General features: G+C 34.8%; 1 protein-coding gene across 1 annotated transcript; it reads right to left on the reverse strand.

Moving 5' to 3' along the window:
• Nucleotides 1-505: 505 nt before the first annotated feature.
• LOC139893762 (uncharacterized) lies at nucleotides 506-4910 on the reverse strand. Its single transcript, XM_071876949.1, has 10 exons — nucleotides 4497-4910; nucleotides 3825-3861; nucleotides 3643-3724; nucleotides 3504-3549; nucleotides 3317-3415; nucleotides 2589-2657; nucleotides 2165-2501; nucleotides 1514-1668; nucleotides 908-1354; nucleotides 506-836 (listed from the first exon to the last, which is right to left on the reverse strand). Exons 1-10 carry the CDS (start codon nucleotides 4869-4871, stop codon nucleotides 765-767), a joined length of 1719 nt encoding a protein of 572 aa, XP_071733050.1. The 5' UTR covers nucleotides 4872-4910; the 3' UTR covers nucleotides 506-764.
• Between the last annotated feature and the right edge of the window lie 6491 nt (nucleotides 4911-11401).

Here is an 11401-nt window from a genome sequence, read left to right on the forward strand (position 1 = left end):
TATTTATATACTTGTATTTCTCTATTAGTTAGACTAGTAATATCAGTGCGCCGTTGATGCTCAACCACTCAAGCCATTGTAACGACTCTAGTACTAGCAAGAGTGGTTGCCAAGCCGTTGCAAGCATTCCCTTCTCTAAGCGGTTGCCAAGCATAATCAACCACTCAGCCCTTCGCTTGTACATTTTGTATTATGAGTGATACATTGTATTAATTCAATTTAGATGGGCCCAAAGTGGTGGTGAGAGGTATGTTATGAATGCTAGCGTTGTGAGATTAGTAAGTGATAAGAAGAAAGTGCTGATGTGACGCTGATGTGACACCGACCGAGTGGTTGTGAGTAAGACTAGTCTTAATGGATAACTTTTCATTCACATCCTATCTATATCCGTTATACATCAAAATCCATTACTGATAAGTGGACCGGCACATCTTTTTTACAAATATGAGCTTTTTAAAAACAAATTATAACTCACAAACTGTCAATGGAAAGAAAACCTAACAAAACGTAAAAAACAATGGCTAATTTTATTTCTACTTCAGTTTCATCTTACTCCGATCCATATGGAGTTCAACATTACAAAGAGATCCTTTAATAGAACTCGAAATGAAAAAAAAAAAAAATAGCTACATTTAATCTGTACAACATAGTTTGCTACACTATAATATCACCAGCAGTCAATTAACAATAAGTACCTTGTGTTGCAAATGTAGTACCTAACCACCGGCAAACTTCTTAACTGCCTAACACGAGTCAGTCCACACTCAAAGCTGCAACACTAAATCCGGCTGCTGAGGTGAACCCACCGAACAAATCTTCCGTCCAACAGTTGGTCCCTGTAAGCCCAACAATTAGGTCATCTGAATCCAAAACAATAAAGTTTCTATGATTCGACGACGATACATACCTGTTGCCAAGACGGTTTTGCAGGATTGCCCGTTTCACCTTTTGTACATTGTGCATCAACAATTGTACCATGAGCATGAAACATTCCCATTTTGGAAACATTATTTCCTAAAGCACCATTGAAACCATTTCTACCATATTGGGGTTGAGGTTCATTGGTTTTTATTCCAGAATCTTCCAATTTTGGCCCTGAAGTGGATGTTGTTTCAGGTTTGGTTAAAATATTGTTATTGGATAACTTTGGGGTATAATTTATTTTCCCGGGTGGGAAGAAAGATGTAGGAGGCGGAGAAGGTTCGTTTGGGCCCACAACACCGGGAGCAAATGTTACACCTGGCGGCAAAGATTTCTTTATTTTTGTTGAAGCAACGTTCCAGACAACGGGGCCCATATGAGCAGCAAATCGAGCTAGGCTTCTAGAGTAACCATGTTCAGCATGAAGACCTACCTGAATTCATAACATAAAAAATCAGCACCGCTTACATCATCAACTTTTTTTTGGAAGGCACCATTTACATTACTTGTCTAGAATTTTTAAAAGAAACAGATTTATGACATGCAGGTATTAGAATAGACATAAATTAGATTATAGATTGAGAAAACATACCGCCAGTAACTGTTTCCTTTCCCCGCCAAAGTTAGTTAGAAGAGAGTTTCTATTAGCAAAATTCAAAGGATGAAACTGCTTGTAAGTATCACGCCTGGTCTCGTCTATAACAAAATTTTTGTTCCCGTACTTCAAGTCAGCCCTCTTAATGCGAGCTGCATATTTAAAAAATCTACTTAGAAATGTAAACGGACAATGCGTAACTTGGTCATATAATCACTATTAATGTCCCATTGTATATGCTAGTCCGAAAGACAACTCATTTACTTGTTACGGTATTTGGGTTACAATTATCCCATCCCATTAACAGTAGAAGAAAAAAGCAAATGAGGTGTTGTTTGTTTTTCAGTATGCAGATCTTGTTATGTTTTATGTTTGTGCGCACGCAAACTGTTTGTTTTCTGAAAACATAAGATAAAAATATGCTTCTAAGTGTTGCGGACATTATTAAGTTATTTTGCAGACATAAAAACAAACATTGTTCACTATTCAACCAACAGATCTTTAGACCACATCTTCTCTACAGATATTGTCCGCAGATTTTCTGACAAAAACATCTAAAAAACAAACAACACCCAAAAGTGTTGAAGAGAGTACATGGTATTTTAGCTTTTTACTATACGAAAAGATGAACTAAGGTGTTAAAAGAACCTGGAAACTCTTCATTCCAATCTGTTAAGAGTTCGGAGTGTCCGTCACGAGTACGATTTGACGGAAGTCCACTGTCAGCATAATTCTTATACATCATGGGTCCTCGTCTTAAATTATAGGGAGTAGATTCATTTGTGGGGTCTACAACGTTTGCTACAGTGGGACCGGAGGTAGACTCGGGAGCGATTACCTCCACTGAGGTTCTGCCAGATTGCTTTTTCAAGTGCTTGCTTGGAGGCCTGCCTCTTTTAACTACCTTTGGTTGTAGCTCACCGTCATCACCCTCTTGTCTCAAATTTTCAAAATCTCTTTTTGCCAACTCTTGTATAGACCTCGCCTAAAAGGACAAAAAACCCCAAAGCGTAAAATAATTTGTAGAAAAAGAAATTACAGTTGACAAACAGTAAGGTAAAGTAAAGCATACCTGCCGAAAGAAGACGGTATCAGATGGGTTATATTGCATTGCGTTAGAACAAATCAAATACACATCTGCCTGCACGTATAAAAATGCAAACCTGTGAATTCAAGGTTCTGCAAACGTATGCATAAAGAAGGAAGAGCATAACAGATTGAGCAAGTGACTATAACTTTATAAAATATATCCACCAGTTGAAAACTGAAAGCACCACATTATTACAATTTATTTACTTTATCCTTAGTACATGCAAATTAATGAAAACTTTTGATATTAACTATTAAGCATGCCCCTTAAACAATAGATGTGAAAGATAGATGTTCCAAAGTCAAGGTACCTAACAAACCGTCAATTCCCTACAGTTACAACTTACAACTAGTATCTCCTAAGTTTCAAAATGAAATACAACTTTTATACTGGGTAATCAATAGAATGTTTTTAATCAAGTAGATGACTAAAAAATAAAAATAAAAAAGTTAAAAATATAGAGCCAGAAAAACTTTTAGAAATGTGACAAGATAGCGCAGGAAAATTCTTCTACCTAAAGGTAAGTTTTGATGAAGAACCATCCAACAGTTGTAATTTGAATTCGATAAAAATAATATATAAACCATGAAAGAGTTTTAAGTTTCGAATTTGAACTTCTTACAATACTAGTGTGCTAAACTTGAAAACCAGAATATTTTAGAAAGCATTGATACAAGGGCACACTATGATTCAAAGTATAAATAACCAACCTCCAATTCTTCCAGATTTTTATAACGACCCTCGTCAAGTTTGCTCCTGAGAGTACCAAAATCCATAGGTTGCTCTACAATTTCATGGTAATCAGGAAGCTACATATAAACAAAATTACTCGTATCAGCATTCAACTCTAACAAACACTTCATATCAATAACACAAACTACCGCCTGAACAAATCACCTCATCCGGATCCACAGGCTCAGAGAATACCGCATGAGTATCCTTCCTGCAAACAAATTCGACGTGCGGTTTCAATCAATGAACTGTTTTATATGAAATAAACTGTTTTTCATTGAAGTGAAAGAAAAAAGATTCATACTTTTGAAGTCTGTCAAGAATGAAAACCAACAACTTTTTGTCAGGCAAAGGAGTATTAGTGGGTCCAGGTTCCAATGGTGATCCTGCCCACAATTAAATAAAAACATCAACAAAACTAAATGCTGGAAATTAACCAACATAACATTTTGAAAAAAAAATAACAAAAGGGTTTTTGATTAAGACCATGAGAAGTGTCCATCGCTTTCACATTCTTTTCCCCCTACAAACATAAATTCAACATCCATCCATTTTGTTAAACAAATAAAAACCATACAAATAACTTATCACACAAGCAAAGATAATGAGCATACAAGTAGTATATAACCAATAGCCAGATGGCAAGTACAGGTGTTAAATAAGTGACAACTTTTAGCTTTTATTTCTGAGACCTGATGGTGGATCAATGTGCTTTTTTGTACACAAAAATACATATACATATAATTAATAAATAAAAATTAAATATATAATTATATAAATAGAGTATATTATACACAGAATGACCAGATTAACAGTTTAATTTACAGAAACAGAAAGTTGACAAAAACTTAAAAGTACGTTAGATTTCATTAAACCTAAAAACAGAAAATATTATTAAAAAAATAAATAAATGTAAACAAAACTTTACATATATACATACACATACAGGCACAGATCTTATACTCATCCCACTATTTACTACAAACAAAAATTGACTAAGTCAAACCAATACACCGACTTCCGAATCACGCGCGAAAATCCCCCAAAATCTCACAGATTTAAATAAAAAAGCACACCTTAATTCACAACAATTATAATCCTAATTTGAAACAATAACACCAAAAACCCTAATTTTTAGGGCGTACACAAAATAATTACCTGAGAATTAGTAGGTATACCACCGGATCCGCTGTTAATTTTACGATTATCAACATCAGCGATCGAATCAGAACCACATGAAGCCGAATTAGCCGATGAAGATCGAATTAAATCAGATTGTTGATCCAATTGAGGTAACCGAACAACTAATTTTACTTTTTTCTCTTCTCTTTCATCATCATCGTCATCATAATACTCTTCTTCATCATTTGATACATCTTCGGCGGCGGAATTAGGGTTCCGGCGAGTTGATTTACGGTTTTGAATTTGTAGTTGTTGTTGTTCTTCTTCAATTGCTGCTCGTCTTTTTAGATCTGCAAATGATGGACGGCCCTTTTTCTTCTTCCCCGTCGTAACTCCGCCGGATTTACCCATTTTTCCTCTCTCGCTCCGAGTTATGTTTCTCTCTCTATAATGAGCAGGCAGGGCAGGCATTAGACGGATTTTTGTGTTTTCTTGTTATAGTTTTTTGTTAAGTTGTACATTTGCCCCTTAAACTTTAAAGATATTGATAGTTTGTAACCTTTTACAAAATGAGATAGACACCAAACTTTACAACAACAACGAAGTTACAAAACTAAACTAAAAAGTTTCAAGTAGGATATTAGAGGGGTAAAATGTAGACAATCATTCTTTAATCCTAGAATAAACAGAATGTGTTTCTTCACTCCAATCCAAAAGTAGAGAAAATTATCTCTTTCAATGTTCTATCCAAATAGACCTTCGGCCAATAAGTAGATTGTAAAAAGTGTAAGACGCCATGAAAATGGTAGAATCAAATTTCCATGAGCTTTAAACATGCCTGAAGTTCAATTTAAGCTCTAAGCGACAATTAAATCGCCAAAAAATTGACGTTTGATGTTGACTCAATTAATAGAGTTATATAGACACCAAACTTTCTTTACCTTTAAAACTCTATGTATATGTATATGTATATGTATATGTATATGTATATGTATATGTATATGTATATGTATATACAAGGGGCGATCCTTACATATAGACGGGTCGTGTCTCGTGACCTCACTGGTCTGAAAATATTTTTAACAAACTACTCTTCAAGTTATGTAAGACACCATTAAATTTAACTATAGATTCCTATATATTTTTAGGATTTATGGCTTTCTCGAGGTAAATAATCACTAAAGCACTTTTCAAATATAATTGGTTTTAAAAAATAATTGTGTAACCCGGTTGAATTTTTATTGTAGATCCGCCATTCGTATATACACATGTAATTGTTGTATCTATTTCAAGTAGATCATTAGATTTTCCAAGAATATACAAATTAGAGTCTTATACGGAGTATTAATGTACAACTTTTACGAACTGTGAATCCCTTCAGTTTTAAAACGGATATATGTATAAACTAGTTAATGAGCTCGTATATTGCACAAAATTGTAAATATGCGTTTTTGCAAATGTTAATACAAGAGGGAATTAAGTTATAATTTTTGTGTTTTCTTGTTATAATTTTTTGTTAAGTTGTACATTTGACCCTTAAACTTTAAATATATTGATAGTTTGTAACCTTTTACAAAATGTGATAAGACACCAAACTTTATAACACCAACAACAGCAAAACTAAATTCCACATAAATGAGGTATGGAAAGATAAGATATAGGCAATTTTCCCTTATGTTAGAATAAAGAGAATTCATTTCTCCTACCCATGGTGAAACACCCGAAGTGTAGATAAAATCCTCCCTCTCAATGTTCTATGGAAGAAAGATTGCTTCCGAATGGATCTCCGGCCAATAAGTAGGTTAAAAAAGTGTGAAACGCCATGAAAATGGTAGAATCAAATTTTCATGGGTTTTAAAGATGTCTGAAGTTTAATTTAAGCTCTAAACGACAGTCAAGTTGTCAATAAATCGACATTTGATGTTGACTCGCTTAATAGAGCCATATAGACAACAAACTTTCTTTACCTTTAAAACTCATGTATATGTATATGAAAGGGGCGATCCTTACATATAGACCGGTCGTGTCTCGTGACTCCCACCAGTCTAAAGATATTTTTAGAAACTACTCTTCAGGCTATATATGACACCACTAAATTTAACTATAGATTTCCATATATTTTTAGAATTTATGGTTTTTTTCTCAAAGTAAACAATCACTAAAGTACCCTTCAAATATAATTGACTTTAGAAAATAATCGTGACTCCGTTGAATTTTTATCGTAGATCCGCCGTTGGTATATACACATGTAATTGTTGTATCTATTTCAAGTAGATCGTTGGATTTTCTAAGTATATAGGGATTAGAGTCTTATACGGAGTATTAATGTACAACTTTTACGAAATGTGAATCCCTTCAATTTTAAAACAGATATATGTATAAGCTAGTTTATGAGCTCGTGTGTTGCACGAAAATTGTAAATATACGTTTTTACAAATGTTAATAAAAGATGAAATTAAGTTATTGTTACGTAAATGTAGATAAAAAAGATTGCCTATCTTGATTAACAACTTGCAATTGTTGATTTTCATATTGTTGAATCCATAATATCCATAAATATAGTTTTAATCGATTACGGTTCAAATTGATAACATTTTTAAATGAAGATAACATGGTAACTAGAATATGTAGATTGATTATAATAGTTATAACGAGATGCGGATCGACCCGCGCGTTGTGGCGGGGCCTTTCGGCTTGTGTATTCGTATTTAATGTAACGTTCCGTGTTTACAGAAGAAAAAAACGGCTCATGTGTTAAACCCCGTTTTAGGTGTCGGCGTGTTTAGCTTCTTTAAAAAAGTGTTTGTTTTCGACGTAGCTAGTTTCGTTGGCGATGGCGGTAAAAAATAACTCACGTCAAATAGAAAGATAAGTCACATTGACGTTTTTGGTGGATTTTGTTTATTTGTTTTTGTTTTTTTTTTTTTAATAACAAACTGAATTTGTATTTTATACTCCTGGAGAAGTTTGAAATTGGACCCGGAAAGAGGGGGCAGAAGTGAACAAGTTTTTGTTGTCGTTTGGTAAACTTGGAATGGTCAAAACGATCAAAGTATGGGAGACTTTTAGTAGTATAAGGTTAATAATTACTCCGTATTAAATAAGTAGTTTTTTCTAATATTATTGTAATATCATTACCGCAAGTAACAAAATTGAATACTCCCATCCGTCTCATAATAAGTGTTATGTTTAACTTTTCAAGGTCTTACTTCTATAATTTTGACATCAAATATTCTTTTTTGTGCTATATACTATTTGATGATACTTATATTCACGAAAACACATTTTAAAACCGAATCTAATCAGATAAGTTTTATCAAATGCTATATAATATAAATAAAAATATTTGATGTTAAAAATTTAAAAATAAGACCTTAAAAAATAAAACATGACATTTATTATAAGACGGATAGAGTAATAGCTAACATTATTGAAACGGAGAAGTGAAATATGTTCATTGTCATCCATAAAAATGTTCAAATAAGAAACTTGATACATAACTGACAAGTAGGTTCATGACACTTGCCTGCAAACAGGGGCGGACCTATCAAGGGTCAGGGTGGGTCGTCCGCCTCTAGTGGATTTGCAATTTTTAGTGTGAATTTTTTCGGTTTTTCGATTTTGTCTCCGGTGGAACTTTTTTTTTTGCCCCAAACCCTTCATATTTTATCCCAAAACCTCCATATTTTGCCCCAAAACCTTCGTATTTTGTCCAAAAATCTCTAAATTTTGCTCAAAAAACTCTATATTTTGCCCCAAAACCTCCATATTTTGCCAAAAAAATTCTCTACGTTTTAGAAAAAAATTTCGCCCCCGGTGAAAAAATTTCCTGGATCTGCCACTGCCTGCAAAGTTCATCATAGTGAAATCTGTTGTTAGCATTTCAAAAATTTTATCAATCTAAGTTGAAATAAGTCTTCATTCAAAAGAAAGTCCCCCGTATTAGTTATTATGTGAACATAATAACTAGTAGTTAGTTGCGAGCCTGTGAGGTTCTTAAACAGTTAGTTTTATGAGCTTATCAATTTCTTCCATGCATACATGTTCACTCTACATTTGTGTGTTTTCTAACTAAATGTCAACTAAAATAGAAAAATTAACAAAGCTAAAACATGACTATTTAGTTCATAAAGTATGATCATAAGTTGTAAATACGGTCACAAATTTTATCCACAATATAACATTAAAATGTATTTTTATTTATTTATTTAGTGATTAAGTTTGAACTTGTTACATTCACTACACCCTTAATAAACCAACCAACTTTAAATAGAAGCAATACAAATGTATATACATTTTCATTTTCATGTCTCTAAAATACACTGTCTCTAAAATACACCGTCTCTAAAATACACCATAGTATATATTGAGAATTTGAGCCTACTCAGCCTATGTTTGACCCAAAATAAAGAAACGCAAATTAATGGCTCCACTTATGTAGTAATTTAAAGAATAAATACTATCTATGCCACGACAATCAACTAAGAATCTCATATATCAAGTACATATTAAAAATAGAATCGAAATTTAGGAATTATAGTGCAAAAAGCATGTTTTCCCACCATCCCATTTTGCATACAAGGGAAGTGTCAAACCAATATTCCTTAGTAAAGTAGAATAACATACAAATGACGAAAACGAAAACTTATCACCCACGTATTCACCCTACCATATATCTGCTATACTTCGGTACAGTCCACCTAATATGTTTATAAACAGATCTTCACTATGCAAAGCTCGATTATGTTTAGAAGTAGTACAACAATTAAAATCACATCACATATCACATATACTTAGTATAAAAGGTGTACATATATTCAGCTCTATTTTTGAGTCAACAACAAGCGTCGATTTATTGGTGTCTTGACTGCCGTTTAAAATCTAAATTGAATTCCAGACACGATTTAAAACTCATGGAAATTTGATTCTACCATTTTCATGGCGTCTCAATTTTATTTTTAATTTTATTTTACGAAATTTTTTTTAGAAAATTTTCCTACTTATTTGCTGGAGGTCCACTCGGAAGCAATCTCTTTATCCATTGAATAGAGAGAGATGATTTTCTCTACCTTTGAGAGTGTTTCACTCTGGTTGGAGAAATGACTTGTTATTATTCTCGGATAAGAGAAGGATTGTCTAAATCTCACCTCCCACATACACCACTCATGTGGTATTGGGTTTTGTTGTTATTGTAAAAGGTGTACATATATTTTAAACATAGAAACTAGACCTGGCAAAATGGACCCAAAGTCTTAAAAATGAGTCCATTGGGTTTACTTGAAGACCCAAATAGGTCTAAACACATAATATAACTAATATCTTAAAGACCCAAATGGGTCCAATCACATAATACAAAAATTACTTGAAGACCCAAATGGGTCCAAATGGGTTCACTTCAAAAGATCTGTTTTTCGGCGCGCGTTTTCAGGGCGCTTTTTCGGCGCGCGTTTCGGCGCGCATTTTCATTGCGCGATTTCGGCACGCGATTTCGGGGCCCGTTTTCGGCGCGCGATTTTGGGGCCCGTTTTCGGCTCGCGATTTCGGGGCCCGTTTTCGTCGCCCGTTTTCGGCGCGCGTTTTCGTCGCCCGTTTTCGGCGGCCTTTTTCGGCGCGCGATTTTCGGCGCGCAATTTCGGGGCCCGTTTTCATTGCGCGATTTCGGCGCGCGATTTCGTGGCCCGATTTCGGGGCCCGTTTTCGGTGCGCGTTTTCGGCGGCCGTTTTCGGCGCGTTTTTTCGGCGGCCGTTTTCGGCGCGCGTTTTTTGGCGCGCGATTTGGGGGCCCATTTTCGGCGGGCGATTTCGGGGCCCGTTTTCATTGCCCATTTTGGGCGCGCATTTTCGTCTCCTGTTTTTCTTCGCCCGTTTTCGGCGCGCGTGTTCGACGCGCTTTTCTGCGGCCGTTTTCGGTCCGCGGTTTTCGGCGCGCGTTTTTCGGCGCGCGTTTTCTGCTCGCTTTTTCGACGCCTGATCTCGGCGTGCGTTTTTGGTGCCCGTTTTCGGGGCTCGTGTTCGGAAGAGATACATCAAAAAATATAAACAAGAAAATTTTTACTAGCCTGACCCAACCGACCAGGGGCTTGATCCAACCCGACCCGGGTCTCGACCCAATCCGTTCGACCCATTTTAATTCTGACCCGTTTCGACCCATGACCCATTTCAACCCGAACCCATTTGATCTTTGACCCAACCCAACCCATCTCGACCCGTTTGCCAGGTATTAGAAACAACCACGTCAGTTTCACCCGATGAGAAAAATATTTAGCACATACCAAAATGATCTCATTTCAAAAAACATCTTAAACTAATATGCTTGAAATAACCAAATTCCATAAATAAATAAAAAAACAAGCTTTAACATCAATAATATTGGTAGAACTTTTATCTTTTTGACCCGTTAGAGGTGAAGAATAACTCAGGCATACCCATAATCATAACCATTGAACTTAAAGATTGATTCGTCATATGGATTTTATATTTTATATTAATATATAGAAGATCAAGTGCAAAAATTACCTTCAAAATTGAGTTTCATATGTTACTTACCTAGTGCCGCCATAGAAACCCAAAGCTACTAATAGATAAAAATACATGTCATAACCTGTTATGACCTAAGGACATTGCAGTGACCCATAGGCAACACATCCATTGATTGACCTTATTGGTCCACAATTAAATAACCTATAACTTTTGGAGATCAATTGAACAGAATATCTATGATAATAAAGAATATTAACAAGTTATAAAGTGTAGAATCAATTGATCTTTTCAATGATAAAGAACACAGAAAAGAATGAACATATAGAGAAGATTCATAGTATTGAATTGGCGAATTGGAATGAATTACAAGTTTTCTATTTATAGATTTGAGAAACACGTTTCTCAAATCTTAAAGGATCTATTCCATAACAAACTATTCGTATTATAAGGAAACTAGATAA

This window comes from Rutidosis leptorrhynchoides, chromosome 2, assembly GCF_046630445.1.
Source record: "Rutidosis leptorrhynchoides isolate AG116_Rl617_1_P2 chromosome 2, CSIRO_AGI_Rlap_v1, whole genome shotgun sequence".
NCBI lineage: Eukaryota > Viridiplantae > Streptophyta > Magnoliopsida > Asterales > Asteraceae > Rutidosis > Rutidosis leptorrhynchoides.

Excerpts from the sequence above, each read along its gene's own strand:
- LOC139893762 (XM_071876949.1), bottom strand. The coding sequence starts at position 4,871 with ATGGGTAAATCCGGCGGAGTTACGACGGGGAAGAAGAAAAAGGGCCGT. Across the intron at positions 3,550-3,642 it reads ATTCTTGACAGACTTCAAAA|GAAGGATACTCATGCGGTAT; the intron begins GTATGAATCTTT and ends ATTTGTTTGCAG. Across the intron at positions 3,416-3,503 it reads AGCCTGTGGATCCGGATGAG|CTTCCTGATTACCATGAAAT; the intron begins GTGATTTGTTCA and ends GTTTATATGTAG.